Consider the following 23,527-nt stretch of genomic DNA (forward strand, 5'->3'; position numbering starts at 1 on the left):
CTCTCTCACACACACACACACACACACACACACAAAATGCTAAGTCCCTGTAGTAAGAGAGAGTCTGTTTTTATACCAACTGTAAGGTGGGGGATTTCCCGTGACCTAGTGCCTGTGGGAAATCTTGGCCATTTCAGCCATCACTGACTTAGCAACGAACTGAAGTTCTCAGAGCCAGGATAGCAAGGAGCTTCAGAAATAAGGAACATTTTACATCTAAGGTCTCCTGTTAAAGGACTAAATGATGGACGGGAAGAAGGAGAATCGTGTGAATTGTGTCTTGTGTCATGCCAACATAGATGGGGAATTCAAGCTCACGAGAAGTTTTAAGACAAACTTCATGGCTGCCCAAATGCAAGCACGTGTGTGCGCGTGCGCACGTGCGTGTACACACACACACACACACACACACACACATACACACACGCATGTCTTCTAGGCCTTTCTCCAGGTATAATGCTTTAGGATCTGACCATCCTGGGACTCAAGAGACCAATATCCCTCCTTTCCCAAGGATTTCTCCCTCCTAAACCTGACCCTGGACTCTTGTTCTGTCCTTGCTCACACCAGTAATCCCAACAAAGGCAGGAGAATCCTGAGTTTGAAGCCAGCCTGGGCTATATAGCGAAGTCCTATTTAGAAGGCAGCAACAACAGAACCATCATATAAATTAGAGATTAAGTTTCATAAGTATCTTCCTAGCACCGTCCCCAAGTCCTGCCAGGCTGGGGCCTGGCCGCCTCACTTCCCACATACTTTCCCATCGGGGCTTTTAATCGAGATTTGTCATTTCTCCGCTGAGTCTAGTTCAGTTTTATTTCAGCTCCTTTAGGCACTAGGCCAAATGACCCGTTGAAGGCTGATAAAGTCGTTGACCTAGGCACAGGAAGGGAAAGAGAAAGGACATTTCTGGGCAATTCTAAACTAAATCTTTTCCCGTTTCTCCCTGACCTTTGGACAACCTCCTAAGGCTACCTACTGTGGGGGGAGGTAGAACAGGTGACATTGTCTGGAGCCAGTTGTGGGACCTTGACTAGATAACCTTCTGGGCCGGTTTACTTATTTACCAATAAATAAATGAAATGACAAATCATGGAGGTGCCTTTCAGCTGTGGTTGTCTAGGATGCTATGGACCTGGCTCAGCTTAAAATCTGAGGTACTTTCTTGGGCCTTTTCTTGAGGTACAGCTTCTTTGAAAACTAAAGTCTAATTCTGATTCAATAGCATACCTAAGTGGTTGGACTTGGATCTGCCCCAATTTTCCAGGAGACATGAAGCATAATAATGTGTAATCCTAAAATCTAGACATTATTCCTTCAGGGCGGAGCTGGGGACACACCAGCTCAGGGAGGAACGCCTGGGGAAAACACGCCTGGGGTTTCACCCATGTTATGTGGAGGGCAGTAGGCCTGGGATTTCTAAATAGGAAACTTCTGGGAACAGTGGGTGGGGGTTGGGGCAAGAAGTGGGAAGAGGCATGGACAGCCATAAACTAACTACTGACGGCAAGTATTGAGTTTAGGAGCAAACTGGACACAAACTGCTGGTGGTCTGAGACCAGAGAAAGCAACATTGGAATAGTGCAAATCCAGCTCACTGTGCACACCGGAGGCAATCTGGTCCCCTGTCCCAGCTGTTTCAGTCCTATAGCAGCTCCCGTACAGTTTTCTTTGGCTCAGAGAAGCAGAGGCCTCCCCCGAGCCCCGGCCCCCCTCTACCGCAAAGCAACTGGCTTCCATTACCCCTGACAGCTCCAGAGTAACAGTCCAGCCCCCGGCCCTGTCTGGCTCCACATCATTCCCTTTTATGGTGAAGCCGAGAGAAAGCAAGAAAGGGGAAACCCTTTTCTAGCTGAATAGAGGGCTGTAGAGATTCAGGGTGCTGTTCCCCCTCACCAGTGACCCTCGTTTGTCTGGATGTCTACTGCAGCTTTTTCACCACAAATCCACGACCCCTCTGGCTTGTCCCAGCCCTTCCTTTCCTACCCCCTCCTTCACATCCGGGGGGTGATTTCCCACTTGGCCGAGGTCCCACGTTTGGTTTTTGATTATGAAAGGGTCCGCCCTAATTACGACGCCCACCTCCAGGAGTGGGATGGAGGCGGAGAGCCGGCCTGAGACCGGCACTGGTCAAGTAGTTAATGATCCGCCTGTTTGGTAGGAGGTGGATTCAGAAAGATTGGCACCCGTGAGAGCACCAGCATCCTCGATCCTATCCATTCTGCATCTATCTATCCATCCCCACCGCCGGCGAGCCTGGGAGGGGACCGGGAGGGGAGGACCCAAAGGAAGCACCTGGCTGGGTCGGGTAGGGAAGCGAAGGGTGGCAGCATGCAGGAAAGTGGGTCGGAGTCTGCGGGTCAGGCCCGGCCCCCCGCCCGCCGCGCCCTCGCTCTAGCCCACTCCTCGGCTCCAGGGAGGCTGCCACCACCGCAGCGCTAGCTAACCGCGGCTCCCGCCTCGCCAGCTGCTGCCAGCTGCGGAAATCCCAGTCCCGCCCCGCCCCCCGCAGCTGGGCGGCATCCTCGAAGTTCCGCCCAAGGCCCTCTCTGTGTGCGCGCGCCGCCGGAGCAGACGAGTCGGCGGGGTAGAGAAGCAGGAAGTTCCTTGCCGTTCCCCGGACTAGCGCTACGAAGTTCCGGCTCAGGTCTCCTACCTCGAGCTGTACAGCGAGCGGTAGCATCGGAGCCGAGTGGAGCTGGTCAGGTGAGAACCTCGCAGGCGCCGTCTCATACGCGAGCCCGGCGGAAGCTGGACCGCGGTGGCGAGGACCGGGTTTGCTAAGGGCAAGGAGAGCGCGACCCGAGGCTCAGTCCCTCCCCTTGTCCGCAGGATGATCACGGACGTGCAGCTCGCCATCTTCGCCAACATGTTGGGCGTGTCGCTTTTCTTGCTTGTGGTTCTCTATCACTACGTGGCAGTCAACAATCCCAAGAAGCAGGAATGAAAGTAGCGCTTTCTCCGCCCCAGGTAACGGTCCGGGCAGTAGCGCCCAGGCCCCAGAGAGCTGAGTGGTGAGGCCGCGCCAGAGCCTGCAGGCTTAGGAACTTGAAGTCAGAACGAGTCTAGCCAAGCTTAATCCAGAACCGGGCCCCTTTGTTTGCACTCTGTACACTGCCTTGAAACACTGCTTCTTCCCCTAAACGGCTTCCTACTACAATGAGGGTGGGTTTCCGGATCCTACTCAGGCTCCAGTTTTGAGGTCCCCAGTTGATAAAGTGCCAATTTACAATAGTCGTTGACACCAATACAAAGGCCGTAACTGTGCCACCCAAGTGTGGGATCAGGCCCCAAGACTCACTTTCCCACGGAGCCTGAGGCAGGGTTGGGGGAGGAGCATGGTAGTGAAAGATGTAGACTTCCCTGTTCTGAAACCGGGGACCTTGTTTTTATGGGTTATCTACAAACACAAACCAGAGGTCAAAAGGGACGGGGCAGAGTCTGGGAACCAAGTGTGTTTGAGAATGTAAGGGAAACCGGGCTAGATGGGGGTGGGCTCCTGAAAGATCCCTTGCAGGGAAAGAAAGCGTTTTCCTTACTTCGGGTCTTTCCCCTTTTTTCTAGGGTTCCAGGACATAGTCTGAGGCAAGATGGAGGGTGTGCGGGGCCTTCACACTTCACTGCATCCCTCCTACCCATCACAGCATACAAAGCAACTACACCTGGATTTTTCCAAACAACTTTTATTTCCTCAAAGTCTTCCTTAACTCTATGGAACAAGAAGCTGCCACTGAATAGGGCCCAGTATAGGGGCTGCTTTCTTTTCTATTCCCTCCCCCCAATACAAAAATATAGATATATATTTTTTGTGGTCCCAAAATCTTGTGCTGTGGAGGGAGGGAAGGGGTGGCAGGTCCCTGTTTTGTTCTGTCTCAAGTTGATGTTCTGCAAGGCCTCGGACGCGTGGTATCCCAAGGAGCTATGTTGTCACATGATACCAGCAGCTGGAAGACGGTACTAACATATCGTTCACTGTGTTCCCTCACCTTAGGTCTATGTCCTGGGCATGGAGGTAAAGGCATGGTCAGACCCTGGGAGAAATAGTGAGTGATGGAGATTTAGGGACGAAACAAACCTCACACTGGTTCAGGGGCCCCCTGCTGTAACAAATCCGGGTTGGGGAGTCAGATAGAGTACAGGAAATAGGAGAAAAGGCAGGGGCAGAGTGGGGCCGTGGGGGGCCAGCCTGAGGCAGCCTGCAACAGAGAAGAGAGAGGAAATCAGGGTTGTGGAAACAGCCCCATTTCTGGTCTTTTAGCCAGGGGCTGGGAGGTGAGGAGGGAAATGTGAAGGTGGGTAGGACTAGGCAGATTCACCACTGCACAGAAGTCTGCTATTAGAACTAGCTAGCTAGTGCCTGGGCCTTAAGGGCCTAACTACAAGTTACGCTGTGGTGTGAAGACAGGCCATGGTGGAATAAAAATCAGGAACTAAATTAATAATGAAAGTGCATTTAGTCTTTGGGATCAATGAGAAAAGGAGAAAATTATCCTGAATGTGGAAATGGGGTGAAGGAATAGTAGAAATGAAGGATGAAGGACTGGACTCCGGTGCTCACCCTGGTGTAGCAGAGCGGGGTCCCGGCTCCAGCTCACTGCTCTCTCTGGTCTGGGGGATAGGGGATGTGGGGCTTGAAGAGCCTCTCATCCCTCTGCGAGTCGGCGGTGAGCTCCGGCCCAACCTGGGCCTAGCCTGTGTGGACAGGGGTAGTCTAAGAGTTTTTTTTTTTTTTTCTCCCGTGAGGCTTTTCTGCTTCTAGAGTTTCCGTGCATAAGAATCTAGCACAGGAGTCCTGAGCACTGTTCCTAGCTGAGAGGATGAGGCGGGGTGGCAGCTAAAGAACTTTCAGATTCAGCTTATGACAACATGCCAGGTCTTACTTATCTAAGGGTGACAAAGGGTCCAGCATTTCACCTCCATGGCTGAGTTGAGAAGCTGTATAAATAAAGATGGTAGAGGACTGGCAGACCTCCCTCAGCTTTCTGTGCTTCCGCCCCTGCCAGAGCAGCTTAAACTTCACCCATCCAGAGGAGCTTGTCTAAGTTGGAGGTGATGGTAGGGCTGTTACTAGGAGCAGTAACCAGATGTGTTACCTGGGGAATCCGGGACCCCTCCTGGCGGAAACTCTCCTCGGGCAGGTCTGGTCAGAAAGAGAGGAGACGCTAAGGACGGGTAGGGAAAGCCAAAACTAGCAGGCTGCGGTTGGGGCGCATCTGGCAGGGACAATGGAGTCTGAGAAGAGCGAGATACCTGGCTGATTGGGAGTGGGTAGGTTAACACTCAGGTACCATGCAGCTCTGATAGGCTGGTGACAGAGGCTGTGAAGCAGGACTCAGCATTTCCCTCCCAGTGCTCAGGAGAATAGTATCTTCCTGGGCTCTGCTAATGCTAAGGACAAGGAAAGACCCCCCCCCCCCCAAATTTTACCTGCAAACGAGTCCTAATGCAGGGGATCCGAGCACCAGCCCCTAGCAGACTTTTCCCAATCACCATGACAGCCTCTGACTTGTCCCCTGAAGACGAGAATGAGCAGCTGCTCCCTAGAGAACAGAGGAAACTGATCAAGGCAGGACTAGAAGAGAAGGTAACTTCATTTACATCAGTTTCTTGACCTTGTTTTGTTTATGGTGCTGGGGATTAAACCTAGGATCCCTAACCACTGAGCTATATACCAGCGGCCCTTCACTCAGCATCATTGAATTAGCGGTACAATCATTTGTTGTTGCAGTGATTTTGTGCATAGTACGATGTTTACCAACATCCCTACCTCAAATTGTGTGTGCTGTTTCCTCCCTAGATCCTTCCCTACTGTAATAGCTAGAACCTCCTTGGATGTTGTCATATGTTCTCTGGGTGGCAGAATTGCTTCTGAGGGGTTCTAATCTGACCCAAGAAGTGAAGCTGCCACTTTGAGTTAAAATTAAACTTTCAAGTTTAATGACTCAATTTGTAAACCTTAGAGCCCACTCCAATCAGATGTTTAGGTATTTCGGAAAAAAGTCCATCTGGGCATAGTGGTCATGCCTCTAATCCCAGCATTCCAGAGGCAGAACTGGAAGACCAACTGGTCTATATGAGTTCCAGGACAGCGGGCTACATAGACCTTGTAAGGGGGAGTGGGGGAGTCCATTATGTGCAACAACTGGACTGAGGACTAACTTGATTAGAAATTGATAGGTTGGTACAGTATATGTTGGACTCAATCATAGGAAACAATCCTGCTAGGCATGGATTGTTTCTTATAATTAATTGTTGATCTTTAATTCTAGCACTCAGGGCAGTCAGGTAGATCTCTATGGGTTTGGGGCCAGCCTGGTCTACAAAGAGTTCCAGGACAGCCAGGACTACAAAGAGAGACCCTGTTTCAAAAGAAAAAGAAAATAATCCCATTTATTTCCTTATACCTCTGGGTCTCTAACTTAAAATAGAAGTGGTGCCTTTAAGTTTAGTTAGAGTATAGGATGCCATTTATAACCATAGGTGAAAAGCTTGTGTTGTTTCAAATGTTCCAATTTTATCCCCACTCCTAGCTCTTGGAGTTAGGGAACTTGATTAAGTAGCACTTTGCAGGTAGAAAGTCCTCACATTCTTGAGCTATAAGTGAGGACTAGATAGTATAGAGCAGTTCCTGCACAGAGTGAACGTTCAATAAATGTTAACTATTACTTTATTTTACAAATTCATTTCATTGAATTCCACCCTCCCATACAAAGGCACGTGTGTTAGGAGTGTGAGGTACCAGGAGAATAACTCACACCTGCTCTGAAGTGGCCTGTATACATCAGGTCAAGAAAGGAAGTTAGGTTAAGTAGCAGTACGGCTGAAGGGTTTCTTCTTGAAGCTTAAGTTGGTAGCCTGTCTAAGCCCTGGGTGGTACAGAAGACAAGAAGCTGGGCAACTCGGATTTCAGGGGCAGTGGGTACAGACCTGATAAGCTGAGTGAATTGGGCAGTAGACAGGAGCCCAGATTTCGTGAGGAGGCTGGAGCAGAACTAGCAAGAGTTGGGGATGGGGCCAGGCTGCTTGTGGCAGGACGATGGTTCAGTGGCTGCTGCCGCCGTCTTCTGTCTGGGCATCGGGTCTCTGAGTGGAAAGGGCACAGTAGGTAAAGATAAAATAAGTGAGACACGTATGATGGGCTTCACTGACTTTGCTGACTTCCCCTGGCCAGGCATGGTCAGAAGATGCCTGTTTTCAAGTTTGTCAACAAAGCAGTCACCTGCCCTGTTCTGGAGCAACTGAGATGAAAGACATCTACTATTGACTCCAGCCATCTAAATCTCAGCCAGCTCTCATCCTACCAGTTTGTTGTGGTTAAAAGTTACAGCTTCTAGAACATGGCCTTACTAGACTTTTCCCTCACCTCTAACTGCTCCTTTTCTCACTGAGGACCAATGTTCCAGCCATCTGGCCTTCCTCTTAAGTCCTGTAATCTCTAAGGCCCTTTTCTCCCTAAGTCTCCGATTGCCAAACCAAATCCTACTGCCTTTTCCCCACTCCTTTGCTGTCTGCTAGGAAGCTCACTTCATTTTTCACTTCATTTTCTCCCTTGCATTTCCATTTGTTTAGTCAAATCCTGATGGTTCGACACTTGCATCTTATTCATGCAATTGCCAGGGTATAAATGGATATTTTCACTCTCCATCCTCTCCCTTGGTTTGATTTAAAAAAAAAAATCATACTTTTACATAGGTGCCACCAAGTTATCCTAAAATAGAAACTTTTTTTTTTAATTATTATTCACTGAGGCTTGGGTAAGGGAGAAACAGTTTATCTGCAGACAGATCCTCACTGTGTAGCCCAGACTGTCTTCACTGTATAACCTAAGCTAGACCTGAACTTTTGGTCTTGCCACACCCTGCCAAACGCTTGGACTGTATGCATTCACCACACCACTACATGTAGCTAAATTCTGAAGGTCTTTTAAAGATAAAGTCCATTCTAAACCCTTATATTCAGGGTCCTGTGCTATGTTTCTTGGCTGCCTATCATTAGGATGCTAGCTTCATCGCTCATACCTCAGCCATGGTTGCTACTAGCTGTGTGGTTCCTTTGAAATTTCTGTTTTTCTTTAGGCAGTACCTTGAGTCTCTTCCATGTTCCATCTCAAATGTCAGCTCCCTGTAAATGTTCCCTTGGCCATTTACAGGCAAAATTAGTTCCCTTTTTCACATGGCTAGTATAGTTGTTTATAGATCAGTCACCTTTTAAAGTTTATGGGCATACTTAACTTCTAGGGGTAGTACTCCGACATACTCCTTTGGCCTGAACTTGGCTACTACAGGTTCTGAAGGGTGTGGCACCAGAGACAGATGGTAGATGAATGGGACAGGGGACTTACAGTACAGGTTCAGTAGCTTTTTAGCAGGTGCCAGGTGCTCTTGAATTGTCATAGAAACAAAACACTGGTGTCAGTATTCTAGGTGTCTTTTAATAAAAGTACAGGTATGAGGTGTCTGTACTGGGTTTTAGCAGGCTGTGCCAGTGCAAGCCTGTAATCCCAGCATGCAGAAGGTTGTGGCAGGCAGGGGGACTACAAGTTCCAGGCCAGCATGCGCTTCATAATGAGGCCCTGTTTCAAAGACTGTTTTGATCGATCTTAGGATGGAGCCCTTCTTGCTATGTGTCCCTACACTGGATAGCAATTAAAGTCTAAATTAGATTTTTTTTTTCTAAATTAGATTTGTAAGAGTACAAAACAACCAGACCTTAGGGGGCTAGTGAGAGCAGAAATGCTGGTAAGAACAGGAGTCGGAGAGACTTGTGGCCACATCAGCCTGTAACATTAGTCACCCTCAGTGACTTGTGGTACTCAAGTGTATAGATCTGGTGGTTTGGATTGAAAATGTGAGTACTGAAATTGTCTTTTAGGGCAGATTGTGTACCTTCAACCCCATAGGTGGGCAGAGCTCTCAAGTTTGAAGCCAGCCTTATCTACACGGCAAGTTTTAGACAAGCCAGGATTATACAGTGAGACCTTGTCATACAAATGAAGGCATGTTCCTCAGCACAGTAGGCAGAAATAATGGGGTGTGTGGATCAGAAATCATGTCTACATACAGGCAAGCTAAAATCCTGTGACAGCACGATCCTTCATCTTACCCTCAAGTAATGAAGAAGCAAGAAAGTGGTTAAGAGTATGGGAACACACACCTATAATCCCAGCACTCGAGTGGAGGCAGGAGGCCAGTTGTCTACAAAGTGAGTTTGAACCCAACCTGGACTATATGAACTTCTATCACATTAAAAAAAAAAAAAAAAAAAAAAAAGACAAAGCCGGGCGGTGGTGGCGCACGCCTTTAATCCCAGCACTTGGGAGGCAGAGGCAGGTGAATCTCTTTGAGTTCAAGGCCAGCCTGGTCTACAAGAGTTAGTTCCAGGGCAAGCCCCAAAACTACAGAGAAACCCTGTCTTGAAAAACCAAAAAAAAAAAAAAAAAAAGACAAACCTTTGGGACACAGCACAGGTAGGTTCTAGTAATAGAGTGCTGAGTGTCACTCTGGAAATAATGAAGCAAATCAGATAAAAAGATTGAAAAAAAAAGGCAACACAAAATGGGAGACTAGAACCTGAGAAGGAAAGCAAGGCTTAAAGTTCAGGAGTCTTATCCCTAATCAGGTTTTGGAAAAAAAAGGCAAGGTCTGGTGAGTCTGGAAAATATAAAGTATTAAAGACAAGTATTTCAATAAATTATTTAAAGACTGCCTTAACACCTTCCTGTAATTTGTCAATGGAAACACAGCTGGCTCACTTTGAAAGGGGAGAGGGTATTTTGAGACAGGTCTCTCTTTAACAGCCCTGGCTGTCCTGGAACTCTGTAGACCAGGCTGGCCTTGAACTCAGATTCGCCTGCCTCTGTCTCCTAAGTACTGGGATTAAAGGCATGAACCATCACCCGGTTCTAGCTCACTTTGTGCTTTGACTTTTGACTCCTCTTAATCCAGGTCTTACCCTATTTCTGTTAAGAGGATAAAAGGAGCCCCAATTCTGAATTTAGTTTTGAGTTACAGTCAACAGTGTAATGCCGATTGCAGACTACTGTGATCGGCTCTGCTTCCACAGTGGTAAAACGGTATTTTATGGTAACAAGCTGGGACTGGCAGGATAGGGCAGCCATGCTAAGTTGAGCCAGTTGTGGAATGAGTTAGGATGCACATTCTTAAGGTGTCATAGTTGGAAATATTAAGTCTGTTGCTCTATACCTAGAGTCTACATCATCTCTCCAAACATCTTTGGGACATCTCTCAATGTAGTACCCTAGATATTATTGAATCTTTGGAATGCTAACACAGCTGGTTCTTACAACCCTATGAAAATTAGAAAGATTAGATTAAGCATTAATTTAACTCTCAGCTAAACTTTTCCTTCATCACATAGTAAGCATTTGCTAAATACTGAAGTGCTAGGCATAGTGCTAGGTCCTATTGTTGGTAGATTTCCTGATACTGGTCAAAGTGGCAATGGTGATAGAGACAGCAAGTCCTATTGACTCACCCCAGAGGAACTGACTGCCACTGAGAGCTCGCCATTAGCTACTCTACCAAAAGTTGCCTGTTAGCTGAGCCAAGGCAAGAGTTCTAGTAATAGCAGGTTCAAGTGACAGAACTGGGAGTCGGATGAGAGGTGCTGGTGAGAGGGCGACAGTTAAAGGCTTCTGCCTCACCTTTCACAACATTTGGCTGGATAGACAGGCTGAAGGGGCAAGACTAGAATCATGCAAGTGAGAAACCTTGGATGCAAAACTGAAAGGGGCAACTGCATGATTATGGAATTTTGTGTCCTGGGTGCATCACCTGCCTCTGTATAATGTTACCCTGGCCCCTTTAGCTCTTGCAGTTTTTTCTTTTCTTTATTTTCTTTTCTTTCTTTTTTCTTTTTCTTTTTTGTAGTTTTGGAGCCTGTCTTGAAAATTGCTCTGTAAACCAGGCTGGCCTCTAACTCACAGAGATCCGCCTGCCTCTGCCTCCCAAGTTCTGGGAGTGTGCCATCACTGCCTGGCAACTTTTGCAGTTTCTTGCATGCCTTTGCCTTTTCTCACTTCACTCTATTGCTCTCCAGTGCCCTCTTTCCCTACAGTCACGGCAGCTACAGATAGGCTTGTTGGTGTCTGTGAGATGGTAGATTATAGCTGTGCTACAGGTCTGGGAAGGTAGGAGGAGCACGGTTTGTAGCTGGGAGTCAGGTAGATTCTGGCCCCAAGGTCAGGCACGGGAATTAAGACCGACTCAGAACTATTTGGCCTCCTGTGATTCTTATCTTTCCTGTCTGAAGTTGGCCTTCATGGGCCTTCTATATCACCATCTCCCAGCTTGAAATGGAGCCTTTCAGACCAGTTCCCTGTCTGCCTTAAGCTGCTGGCTGAGCTGCCCAGATCTTTACCCTGAGAAAACTCCCTGGAACCCCCAATATCATGTTTGTTCTAGTCAATAAAATGTATAGTTAAATATGGTAATACAGTAATTGATTTTTTTTTTTATGGGGAGTGGGTGGGTAGAGCCTTAAACTCATTCTGTAGCGAAGGGGTGACCTTTTCTTTATCTTCCAAGTGCTGGGATTACAGGCATGTACCGCCACATTTGACATAGAAATTTTATAAATTCACAAATCAACAAAATTATCAAACCACAGTTCAAATTTTGGGAAAGTATAGCTCATTTACAGTTAAAATTTCTGTGTTCTGGGAGGTTATGTTTTTTTTTCTAGCTTTGAAAACATCAGGCAAGCCAGGATGGCCGAGTTCAGTGTCCAAGACCCACATGGTAGGGAGGGAAGGAGAACTCCCATCAGTTGTTCTCTCACCGCCACTGGGGGCCGTGGCATGTGCCCTTGCCCATAGACAACATACACTCACACGCAATAAATAAATGCAAATAAACAAAGCATATAGCTTGCAGTGGTAGAGGCCAGAGAGCCAGAGACGTGAAAACAAATGTCACACTGTAACATTTCAGGACAGATCACCCTAGACAAGTAAGTTTTCTCAAGAGTTGATTGAAAATGCCATGTCCAGATGTTAGTCTGCATTGCAGCCCTATCTAAAATCAGAACCAGCCTCCCTTCCTGAGGGCCTTCAAAGAACAATGCCAGCAAATGCCCAGCAGAACACTTTTAAGATTCCTACTTTTTAACTTTTAACTCCCTACACTATTTTGATAGTAACTTTTATCTTGACCCTTGACTTCAAAGCCATAGTTCTCTGCTTTTACAAGTATTTATGCAAGTCTTGGGGGCATCTCTTCTCTAGCCAGCTCTTTCTGTTCCAAGCTCGTTCACCTAAGAACGCAAGCATGCCTTCTCACTTAGCATACTGGCACTTCGACGTGGTGACTTAGTTCTCCAACCCTCCACTTGCCTACAGGGCATCTCCACAGATAACCTAAGGAATATAGGCGTGTCTAAAATAGTTTTTCATGGTTTTCCCCAAAGTGTCTGAGTGTCACCATAACTTTCCTCTGCACATAACTGTGAAGGTTCCTAGCTCACCTGTCTTTTACCATTACTGAATCTTGCCGCTTCTGTTCTAATGCTTAGGCGTCTCTGTTGCAGGCCTTGGTCCAGGCTCTAGTAGCGCATGTGTAAATAAATGCCTGCAAGCCAGTCTCCCCTCTCCCTTTCAGGCGTGCAGTGCAGTATTTTGTTCCTATTTTTCTTAGAAGCATATCGTTGTTACCATATGCCTTATTTTAAACATCCTTGTTTTCAAAACACTTCTACTTCCCATGTTTCTTCACCAGATTTTGTGGTGAAGGGTGTAGCCCTTGTATGTCTGCTAAGTATACACGCTTTTGTCCACCCAGGAGATGTGTTTCTGATCATGGCTGTCATTTCTCATTTCTGGAATGTTTTTGTCAAGCCACATATTATTTGTTTTTTAAAGCCGTTTCTCAACTGAACATTCTTTGCTTCATTACTCATGACCTACCACAGTAGCCCCCCAAATGCTCTGAATGTTTATAATGTGCATGTATTTTTACTGTGTATTTACTGTCTTGTTTCCTCTGTGAAGCTTCTCGTCAATCAAGCAAGAACTACTTGGTGCTCAGGCTGCATGTTTTCTGTTAGTTCTCTGGGGAAGCAACAAGAGAAAGAATACTAGGCCCTCACATCAAGGAGTTCAGAAAAATTCTGCATCAGGAAGTGGGACTGGAGGGTGTCACTAAAATACTGATTACAAACTGGGAATGATAGCCTGCCTATAACCCAGCATTTGTTAAATTGAAGCAAGAGGATCCTAAGCCAATCTAGGCTACAGAACAAAACCCAGCCTCAAAAAAACAAAAAACAAACAAAAACCCAAAAAACAAAAAAAACCCTGCCTTGAATCCTCATGCAAGTGATATAGAAAAGGCCCTTTGTGGTCAAGGAAGGAAAATTTATAATGCTGATAAAACAATGAGCTATGATCTAGGAAAGGCTGACAAAAAACAAAACTTCATCCAGATTTGGCTATGGGAGACTAGATATACTAAAAACCTAGAAGACAAACTGGAATAATTGCCACTTAAGGAATAAGCCACTCTTCACCACTTCACCCCTGGGAGAAGAATCATTAGGGAGCCCAGGTTGGCCTTCAATTGTCATTTTGCTTCAGCCTACCAAGCCAGTGTTACGGGTCTGTGCCACCACACCTAGCTGGACAAGCCCTTCCTAAAGCAGTCTAAGTCTCATCAGAAAAATGGGTGCACTCTGCATCCCACAGGACCTGCTTGGATGAAATGAAGCTATTTATGATACTGTCTTATTCTTTATCAAATGCTATCTAATATGAAGCATTACTGTTACTAATATGTTAAAGCATAGTGCTATGAGTTAGACTGTCAACGGGGTTGGAATATAAACAGAACCAAGTTTTGTATCAGAAATAAGAACATTCTAATTAGCTCAAGCTGAGCTTCCTCTGCAGCTTCTCTAACTAGCAATCAGATTTACAGACACTAACCAGTGCATATCAGGGCATTCCAAAAGGAGGGCGTAAACTTAACAGTAGAAACATGCTCACAAAATAACAGCTCTTAGTTCCAGCTTACAAGTCTCCATGTTTTGACAAATTTCTATAGCCCACAAGACAACAGTACTGATTTGTGGTGTCTATTTCTAGAATTAATACTATAAAATTCTCTTCCCCAATCACAATCCAGCTTCCTGCCAGCTTTTGTTCCCTGCCCCCATCCCCATCCCTTCAAACCCATGATTTGGTCATAAACTTCCTACCCAGAATCTCGACAAGTGAGATCTAAAACTTACTATTGCCTAGTTGTGCCGCTGTGCACACTGATGAGGATAGACTGCTGGTTTATAAGTCTGTGAGACAAGCTGCTTCAGTTTTTCCTTGGAAGAATGGAATCTTGATATTACTATCTGAGTAGCCGTGAAGCCAGGAAGTTTCAGCCCACAGAGGCCATGGACAGTGCTACAGTTTGAATTTCCTCCTACTGCCAACACGAAGACACTGCTACATTGTCCTTGATATGGAAGTTCCATGTCTGTGTTTGGCACTGCTTTAGCTAGTGTTTTGTCCTTGGAAGTGTCCCTGGCTCCTAGCATGTGCTGAAGCTACAATCCCCAGGACTTCTTCCTGTGGCCGGCCATACACAGTATTGTTCTGAAGTCAAGCCGTAGGGAACAACAAGGTCGCAGGAGAGACTGTGGATTCTTCTGCTACAGACTAGTTTTATTGATTTACCCCTTGCACGTCTTCAAGCTCTTTTCCCCCAGCAATGCCCCAAACAACCGAACACCTGCTGCAGGGGCTCCCAGACTGGCTTACCTCTGACAGGGCCCAGCACCCGATGGCTGACCTTTTGGGTGCTAGAGCCCAGGCCTGGCAGCCCTGCAGGCCGACTGCCATGAAAAGGAAAGCTGGGAGAGTTCTTCATCTGTGGAGAATTTTGTTGGCTGCTGCTGCTACCACCACCACTTGTGCCAGTGCTAAAACTTCGAGTCCGGCTCAAGGTGTTTTCAGAGCAGGAAATGGGCAATCCACTGCAAAGAAGCAGATACCAGTTACCCTGTACCTGGGAAGAAGTGTCCTAAGGCTTCCTTAGGATGTAGCAATTAAAATTCACTTCCGGAGTTAAAGGGCATAAAAATCCATTGCCAGGAAGAAAGGAGGGAATACATATCCATGGATGGAGCATCTAACTTGGGGCATACCCCCTAATCTTGGCGGTCATCCTAAGTAGCCGTGGTGCTGGCTCCAGAACCCTCTTCACTTAAGTCATTTACCTTTGGGATCAGACCTGCCACATTCTGGCCACACTGCTCTGGATCTAAGAGTCCCTTGGCCTGATTTTCAGCTCCCTTAGATATAGCTCTAGGTGAAAGGGACTAGGCTCCCATTCTCAAAAACTGAAGTAATCTCACCAGTTTTTTTCTTTCTTTTTTTCTTGGTTTTGTGAGACAGGGTTTCTCTGTAGCTTTGGAGCCTGTCTTGGCTGGCACTAGCTCTTATAGACCAGGATGGCCTTGAACTCACAGAGATCTACCTGCCTCTGCCTCCTGAGTGCCAGTATTAAAAGTGTGTGCCCCCACTGCCCGGCCCACCAGTCTTCATTTACCCAGAACACAGCACCCCTGCACTCGCCATGCTGCTGCTGGTCTTACTTGTTACTTTTGGGTGGAGTTCGAGCTCCTCTCTTCTTGCTCACGCCCACGCTCACGCTCACAGTGCTGGTCAGACCTCTGCTGTTGCGCACGTGCTTTAGCATCCAGGCCCGCAGATTAGTGAGGCTGTTGTGTTCCGAGAGCACAATTCGGGGCCAGGGGTTACATTCTGCCATATCCAGAGCTGCGATGGCCATAGCTCGTCCCACCTGTGGGGAGTTGTGTGGTTTAGTATCTTTGTCCTCTTAATCTAGCTGCTGTTTGGGGGAGCGGTACACAGCACAACAGGCAAGAGGAGGCTAGACGTAACAGTGAGTACCCTGAATTTTGTGCCCAGGTTCTTTATCTCAAGTCTGTTTACAGCTTGCTGTTCTGAGCAGGGACTGGTGTGCTTTTGGTTGACACTATGAGTTTGTATCTTTTACAACCTCAAGTTTTATTTCTCTTACATGCCTAGAAACAGACATTCCAAGACTATAATAATGGGTGCTTTTGAGCCTAGGAGTGAATGAATCCATGAGGAATATCAGCTCAGGCCAGGTGATTTAGTTAGCTGTCCCAGGGTAATGTCTGGTTGGGGGTCAGAAATCATGCCTATGTTTTTGCCATTACCATGACAGTTAACTGAAGAAAATCACACAACTCTGCAGAGCATCAACTGTTCCCACTTCCCCACTTAGTCTATGGATTCATACCTGCTCAAATAGTTCCACAGTGTATCTGGAGGGGAAAGCTGGCGGTGGAGGGGGGCTGGCGCGCCCATTGTCATGGCAGGCAGCAGGGATGCTGTTTACTGAGCGTCCAGTGTTGTAGTTGCATTCAAGTGTGTAGCTAAGACACAGAGACCTTTGTGAGTGTCCTGTCTGAACAGGTGCTGGGACAGAACAGTGAGGGGCAGTGAGATGGCTTAAGAAGGTGATCACTTGGAAACAAGTAGACCAAGAGAAAGTGCTAATAATTCCCAACTAACTACTGACCGTGTGCCCAGAAAGTCCTCCAAAAATAAGACTTCGTGATTAATGCCAACTGTGCTAATTGAGACTCTCTTTTTTAAGACTTGGATGGTTCCAGCCCCTCAAACACCTAGGAATAAGTATTTTTTTTCTTTAAATAAATTATTTTCTCAACTATGCCAGTTTCCTCCCAACCTGTGTATTATCCCTGAGGCTTTGTAGATTGCAACACGACCGCTTCCCTCTTTGGACTGGCCATCTCTACGGTCTCGGGCATACATGTTCTTTTCTGAGAAATTGCAGCCCTGGAAGTCAAAGTGGGCTGAATTCAAGGAGATGAGCTTTGGATATAGCATGTTTTCCACCTGTTTGGGGGGAGGAAAAGGCAACTCAGAAGACAATACAGAAAAAAGGGATAGGGGCAAGAAAAATAAGGTAGACAGTCATGTGACTATGTAGGATATACCATTATAGCCATCAGCAGTAATCAATGTTTCTTGAAAGTCTCACTGCTGAATATTATTTCTTTTAAGCTCTTAGATTTCCCGCTACATTTTCCTGCTCTGGTTCTCAAGCTCTATAGAACTGGGGTGCCGGTAGCTTGTTCTTCACTCAGTGGCTAAGCTGTAAGGTGCTAGTGCCATCTCTTTGTCCTTTGAAGCTTGTGCAGAGGGAGTGTGCACAGGCCTTCCTGCTTGCTTCTCCAGAAGGCCACCTTCCCACCTTGCCTGTAACCTAACCCTCATCTCCCGACTGCTACACAGTACCTAGAGTCCTACCTGGGTGCTCTCATCACTAAAGCTGTTTCCATACATGAAGCAGCCCCTTTTGGAAGCATGTCCATGCAAGTCCACATAGTAAGCAACACCACTCTCTTTTGGGGGGATGGTGTCAGGGGCTGGCTCTTCCAGTTCAGGAGACTGTTGTGGCGGAACCCACACAGTGTCAGTCTTCGCTTCTGCTGCTGGCTCTGTCTCGGCCCAGGCCTCAGGGCTTTCCCCATCAGGTGGCTGTCCAAGGTCAGCGAGAGGAGTCTCCGGCGGGAGATGCAGACTGGGCTGCGGGGCACAGGGACTCCTGGTGTTGAGCCGGGAGTGCACGTGATGGTAGAGGAGGACAGCTTTCGCGCCATAGATGGCTGGGTGCAGGATGGCGTCAGGCTTCAGGTACTGACGGTTGAGATTCACCCCACGGGAGTCCGTGCTGTAGGAAGACAGGACTGAACAGGGTCTAGGTGTCTGGGCCAGCAAGAGACACTAGAGTAGGTGACAAGGAGGCTGGAAGACTTGTCGAGTGCACGGCTTAAATTATGCTGGGAAAGAAAGGAGGACATGACCCTTCCTTGACTTGTTGTCCTCCTACTATAGAAATCCAAGGACAGTTCCCTCTACCCAAGTAGTCTTCACCTAGCCTACTTTTGCTTCAGCCCAGGAGTGTATGGAGATGCCATCCCTTTTCAGCTCACTGGAACATTAAAAGGACTCGTCCTTGTTAGGGTACAAGAGGACTAGAAATACAGACAAGTCAGAAGGCTATCTATCTGTTACAGAGACGTGGGACATAAGAGAAACTGAGGAAATCCAAAAAGGTTTAGGCTACTTACCGGTAGTGGCCCCGAACCACACCATCAGGGTTTAACATAGGAATCAACTTAAAGACAAAGAGTCGACGTAGGGTTTGCGCCCGGGGGTCATCAGGTCGAAGGATGAAGTCCAAAAAGCCATTGAAGACAAAGCTAGATGGAGTCTCTCCAGGGTGTACCCTGCTGCTTAAGAAGAATATCTGAGGTGGAGAAGAAAGCAGACGAAGGTCAGTAGTGCTGCAGTTCCACTCTGACGTGTGTGGGCAGGAGTGGCTGTCTGCCAGAGGTACAGCACTGCAGCCCTCTGCCCTGGGCTACAAGCTAAGCTGGGTCCAGAATGCGTAGAGGTAAAGCTTTAAATTATCCACAGTGGCTGGAGCTAGAATAAGGCGAGAGTACTGTTTTGTTTTATTTATGTGTATGTCTGTGTGTCTGTCTACAAGTGCCTGTGAAGTGTGGAAGTTGTTATACCTCCTGGAGCAGGAGTTAAAGGCAACCACAGACAGCGTGGGTGATGGGAACCAAACAAGGATCCTGTGTAAGAGTATTAGGTGCTCTTAAACACTGAGCCGTCTTCTCCACCCAAGAGGACTGCTCCTATGTTCTCCCCACTCACCCTTTTGCCTGTGAAACGGAAGGGTCGGGGAGTGCTAAGATCAGGGAATAGCTGCTCTAGACGGGGCTCCCGATCTTCTCGAAGCCCATGGCAGGAAGTGACTGTTAGTAGATCTACCCGAAGTCCATCCAGAGAATAGCAGAGAAGCTCCCGATGGTAATAAATGCTATCCAGAGGACTATGGGGGATAAAATCATTAGTCATAAGTCCCTGAGGTCCTGGAAAGAGCAGCGTCACCAGCTCGGGACTTGTGTTATCTGGTCCCTCCCCATAACCTCTGGGACCTCTTAGTCCCGTCAACTGGTGAGTCTAAGGATGTTTGTGGGCCTGTACTGCCAGATGCAGAATACAGGACTGAAATGGGAGTGCGCACGTGCACACGAGCCTGTTGGAGTAGTTTGCACAAGTTGGTTCTCTCCTATCATGTCAGTTCTGGGGACGAATTCCTATCATCAGGCTTGGCAGCAAGCACCCTTCTTTACTCACTGAGCCATCTTGCTGTCGTTCCTCCACCCCTTTTATTCAGGGTGAACTTTCTGTTTGATTTCCTAGTCTGTGGGGCTTTAGGATAGATTTGCGTATACAGAGTTGTCATTGGAGGCAGCTGAAGAAGACGTGCTGGGCAGTCACAGTACTGGCCAAATTCTAGATAACTCGTGAGAACCGAACAGGACATGAACTGGGCACGTGGGAGAAGGAGTGTAGGTGGTGGTATGCTGATCGTGGTTGTAAAGGAACACCTTTTTCAAAATGCCACATTCACACAGGGAAAAGACTGATGAAGTTCTGGCTAAGAGTTCTTAGGACAAATGCCAGAAGCAGTAGAGGTACTACAGGATCTAAGGCAGTGTGGCAGGGGTAAGGGTTGGTTAGTACCTGCTACGGGTAGAGTGATTCTCTGGAAAGCGCTGGTCTAGCTGGCTTAGCAAATCCTGGCAGTCGCTGTAGGAGAAGGGGTAGCAGAAAGCGAAGAAGGTGGTGGCTCCCCGGCCCTCTACGAAACGGTGAACAAAGGATAGCACAAACTGTGTCTCTGTCATCTGGGGAGCAGAGGAGGAAGAGGAGGGGAATGTTCATCTGTCAGAACTGAGCTCCTCCTGTTAGGAACACCTTTACCAACTCCCCTCCCTCTGATACTTTCCATATGAAAGCCAGCTTCTTCAGGCTTGCTGAAGTAGGGGCTCATCCTGGACCCCAACTAGGGGTGGAAGAAAGAAGATACTAAACTCAGGGGTGCTACCTGCCTCGTACTCTCTCTCAGGAACTTGTTTCCTGTACTAGCACTTGGTCTTTCCCCCAATGAAGAACTTACCTCAAAGGTGGGCCGGTCTCTAATGCGTTCCCAGCGTGGCCGGGAAGGCAGCGTGCGCACAAAGGGGGCCATGCCCTGAGAATATAGCTTGCTTTGCTTGTTCATGTTCATAATGTTGATCTTGATAAGTTTCCCTGGAGTTCCTCCCCGGACACTGAAGTAGAACCATGACCTGAGAACCAAGAGAGACCAGCTGTCAGACGTGGGAGGGCTAGAGAGAGAATGTGTGGGGAATGGGTGTCAAGTCAAAACTGCAGAGAGGACGGGAGGGGTTGGAAACGAGACACTGTACGGTCTATAAGTCAAAGGACTGACTACAGTCTGCATCCGGGCACTTGAACATTCCCGCCCACCCTCTCACTTCTCATACCTGTTCCCGTTCTCAAATTCTGTTTCAGCACAGTCCGGCCGGGTCCACACGTTGAACTCGTAGTCAGGGGAAGCAGTGCTACTAGTGGGGGCTGAAGCCCCCCCTCCTACTCCTTCCCCATCGCTAGAAACCGTTTCCACCTTTTCCACATGGGCTAGGTTCCCTGAATCAAAGCGAGAACTGAACAGCAATCCCCCACAGCGCAGCTCCATGGTGGGGCTGGGAAAGCATCCTCTTGCCCCACACAGGCCCTGAGAGCTGGGGGAAAAACGAAAGGGTTTGTAGGCAGGCTGGAGAGAAAAATGCAACAATGTTTTTGGGTATCTTTGGATAAATGAGAAATGCTTTTAGTATTCTGTGAAGCAAAATACTCCCTTTCTTAGAAAACATGGAAGTAGCTTTCCAGCAAGATCAAGAGAAAGCAGAACTCTGTCCCTGGACACCCAAGGGTTATGAGTAACCTGAAAGACCCCATTTAACTACACACAGCTGCTGCCAAATCAAATGCTCAATGGCTTCTTTGGCTGAGTTGGCAAACTCTAGACTCTCATGCTTCTCAGAAACCTAAAGAGCAGAGACTGGACGTCAGATGGCTGCCACCGACTCTATGAGGGAGGGGCCATTTTAACATTTCCTAGATTGACTTTGTACTGTGCGGCCCAGAGCAGAAAGAACCAAATTTCTAAGTGTAAATGGTGGCTTCCTTTCTTTACCCCTTTGTCTTCACAAGCACTGACTAGAATCATGCTGTTGTTTCTATGAGACCTTGAAGAGCCGTTTCTGTTGTTGCCACCCCCTTTCTATACTATGCCTATTATGAAAACTAGAAAAACATGGCCTGTGCCTGGCCAAAGCCACTTGCTCACCTGCCCTGAACCTCAGTTCCAATTAGGGTCTGTTTCCATCCTCCCGCCCTGTAGACACTGGAGCCTGTGCAAAAGCTACCCTCGAAGATGTGGGTAACGGGTGTCCTAAGCACCCCTAGGAAGGCTGGGCCAGTAGAATCGCGCTTGGAAGCAGCAAGCAGCTCCTTGATTCGCGAGGACCCTCGCACTGACTGGCTGGTCCAGGGCAGGGAAGGGTTTGGAGGCGTGGGAGGGGTCGAGACAGAGACACTGGAGGATGGGAAGGCTGGTCCTAGGGGTCAGAGGTGAGGCCACGGGCTCGGAGGTGGTCAGCCAGAGGCGGGGTCGGCTGACCGCGCCAGGCCGGGGGGGCGGGGTGGCATTCGACAGGGGCTCGGGCGGAGCGGGCTGAAGAAGGGGGCGGGGCCGGCCGCGGGGCCGCAGTCCGCGCAGAGCCCCTCACCTCTCTCCGGGCCGCTGCTCCCGCTCCCTGTCCCGCTAGCGAGGCGGCACCTCGGGCCCCGGCACCCGGGCCCTCCACCCAGGACCCACACAAAACCAGAGAGCCGCGGTGCCGGGACCCCGCTCTGCCAGGAAACAAGAAGTCTCTTGCCTATTGGCCGCAGTTGCAGCTGGCTACCCGCCCAGTAAAGCGTGCTGCCATTGGCCGGCGCGCAGGGTTCCGTGCACGTTGGCAGGTACCTGTGAGGGGGCCGTTTGGGGGCTTCCCGCGGGCCAGCGCCATCCGCCGCTCAGGCAGCGTCTTCTCTGGAGGCGGTTAACGGCCCGCCACCCCGAGGCGGGAAAGACAAAGCCGGGGCGCGGGCAACAGGAAGACTCACCTGCGGACAAGAAGACGCCGTGGGAAGCGGATCCTTGCTTACTCTACTGTCTAGCAAAAGGCGAACAACAAGTTGTCCAGGAACCTGCCAGTGTTGACCTGTCTAGTATTTGATCGCAAAAGGCAAGTGGAGGATGCGGGCATCGATCCCGCTACCTCTCGCATGCTAAGCGAGCGCTCTACCATTTGAGCTAATCCCCCATCTGCTGGATCTTGCCTTCTTATTGCCTTTATAAGGTTTGCCGGGGGCCCATTGAACGGAAAATTTCTAACATAAATTATGTTGGAACTCTCAGCAAGGTTTTGAAACCGAGCCATGTAATAAACACAAAAGCAATAAGGACTTTTCTTGCAGTAATCATCTTTACACCCATTGCTCGAACAAAATGCATTGTACTTCGACTACTAAACTGCCTACGTGCCGCACCCCAGGTCAACAGTCGTCAAGCAAACACATTGCCTATAACCAAATTATAGCTTTTACTCCGCGAGTAATTGAGATAGGATGAAGCTAAAAACAATGTACGAAGTCCTTCGAGCCGGAATCGAACCAGCGACCTAAGGATTGCTAGAGCTTATCCACTACAGTCCTCCGCTCTACCAACTGAGCTATCGAAGGCTCCGCTGCTCCCGGAACTTGCCATTTTCCTTCTAATGCTTACCGGGAATTTTTCTGAGTTCTGGCCTGTTTCTCAGCAGTCTTGGGGGAGCCGGAGCCGGAAGGAAAGACGAAAGAGCAGGCTCTCCGGTTTGTACCGTGCGGCGGGAGCGAGCTGCGAGCCGGCTCAGGGCCGAACTGAGCAGGCGTTCCTCCCGCTACGCAGACACCACTCCTGGAGTTTGGGGACTGCGAATCGTGTTTGCTGCTTCAGATCCGGGTTTCGTTTGGTTTTTGGCGCGGTGCAAGTAAAAAGCATGCTCCTTATGGTGCGAAAGACACTCACTCAGGCCCTCTCCAGAAGGAAACGCCGAGCCGCGGGAGATGAGCGATCCTTGTGTCCCAGACCCTAGGATTTGGCGGGGGACGCGGATTCCTGATGCCGAGTACCCTGGGCCGGCTGGGTGCAGTCTCCCGAACTGCCCGATCTGCAGTGCCCTGCGCTTGTTAAACAAGTTCACTGATTTTCGAGATCTGGGAAGGATTTCCGCCCCACCTGGACTCCTTCCCTGTAATCAAGGGTGTCCTCTGGATGGGTCAACCTTGTGTCTACCCCGACCCTGCTCCTTACGTGAGCTCAAGTATTTGTTGCTCTTCCTCACAGGGCCAGGTCACTGTTGGCTCACTGAAAGCTACGAGATTGTTTGTTTATTTATTTATTTATTTATTTATTCATTCATTCATTCATTCATTTATTTATTTTTAAGGAACAGATTCAACCCCCTGGTCCTCCGCGCAGCCGGCTCT

At 48.4% G+C, this 23,527-nt stretch overlaps 2 protein-coding genes and 2 non-coding genes across 10 annotated transcripts; 1 reads left to right on the forward strand and 3 right to left on the reverse strand.

The window, feature by feature from the left end:
* The first annotated feature begins 2,700 nt into the window (after nucleotides 1–2,700).
* On the forward strand, nucleotides 2,701–3,813 carry LOC121432912 (dolichyl-diphosphooligosaccharide--protein glycosyltransferase subunit 4). Its single transcript, XM_041631097.1, has 3 exons — nucleotides 2,701–2,706; nucleotides 2,833–2,970; nucleotides 3,565–3,813. The coding sequence occupies exon 2, from the start codon at nucleotides 2,834–2,836 to the stop codon at nucleotides 2,945–2,947; it is 114 nt and encodes a 37-aa protein (XP_041487031.1). The 5' UTR covers nucleotides 2,701–2,706; nucleotide 2,833; the 3' UTR covers nucleotides 2,948–2,970; nucleotides 3,565–3,813.
* LOC121432910 (cytosolic carboxypeptidase-like protein 5) lies at nucleotides 3,668–22,213 on the reverse strand. 7 transcript variants are annotated; one of them, XR_005972250.1, is made up of 16 exons: nucleotides 21,745–22,098; nucleotides 20,437–20,694; nucleotides 20,067–20,238; nucleotides 19,631–19,794; nucleotides 18,755–18,932; nucleotides 18,160–18,338; nucleotides 17,336–17,759; nucleotides 16,752–16,921; nucleotides 16,299–16,434; nucleotides 15,604–15,812; nucleotides 14,768–14,982; nucleotides 6,928–7,083; nucleotides 5,428–5,540; nucleotides 5,094–5,140; nucleotides 4,559–4,692; nucleotides 3,668–4,031 (listed from the first exon to the last, which is right to left on the reverse strand). XR_005972250.1 is itself a non-coding variant. In XM_041631095.1 (15 exons), the coding sequence occupies exons 2-15, from the start codon at nucleotides 20,646–20,648 to the stop codon at nucleotides 4,025–4,027; spliced, it is 2,634 nt and encodes an 877-aa protein (XP_041487029.1). In that variant the 5' UTR covers nucleotides 20,649–20,694; nucleotides 22,124–22,213; the 3' UTR covers nucleotides 3,668–4,024. The 7 variants fall into 7 exon arrangements, 4 of the variants coding, with proteins under 4 accessions (XP_041487029.1, XP_041487030.1, XP_041487027.1 ...); XR_005972249.1 differs by lacking the exon at nucleotides 3,668–4,031 and adding an exon at nucleotides 4,061–4,196; XM_041631095.1 differs by lacking the exons at nucleotides 5,094–5,140; nucleotides 21,745–22,098 and adding an exon at nucleotides 22,124–22,213 and having other exon boundaries at nucleotides 3,668–4,196.
* A 37-nt stretch (nucleotides 22,214–22,250) lies between these two features.
* Nucleotides 22,251–22,323, reverse strand: Trnaa-agc. Its single transcript has one exon. It is a non-coding gene; the product is annotated as a tRNA-Ala (tRNA).
* Nucleotides 22,324–22,652: 329 nt separating this feature from the next.
* Nucleotides 22,653–22,741, reverse strand: Trnay-gua. The gene is given in 2 exon segments: nucleotides 22,653–22,688; nucleotides 22,705–22,741. It is a non-coding gene; the product is annotated as a tRNA-Tyr (tRNA).
* Between the last annotated feature and the right edge of the window lie 786 nt (nucleotides 22,742–23,527).

Source organism: Microtus oregoni, unplaced genomic scaffold (assembly GCF_018167655.1).
Source record: "Microtus oregoni isolate MIOR12 unplaced genomic scaffold, Mior012 000036F_ref0000092, whole genome shotgun sequence".
Classification (NCBI taxonomy): Eukaryota; Metazoa; Chordata; class Mammalia; order Rodentia; family Cricetidae; genus Microtus; species Microtus oregoni.

Coding starts and splice junctions, on each gene's coding strand:
- LOC121432912 (XM_041631097.1), top strand. CDS start 2,834: ATGATCACGGACGTGCAGCTCGCCATCTTCGCCAACATGTTGGGCGTG.
- LOC121432910 (XM_041631095.1), bottom strand. CDS start 20,648: ATGGAGCTGCGCTGTGGGGGATTGCTGTTCAGTTCTCGCTTTGATTCA. Junction 18,933..19,630: donor AATCACTCTACCCGTAGCAG/GTACTAACCAAC, acceptor TATCCCCCATAG/TCCTCTGGATAGCATTTATT. Junction 16,435..16,751: donor GCCTCAGGGATAATACACAG/GTTGGGAGGAAA, acceptor TCTGTGTCTTAG/CTACACACTTGAATGCAACT.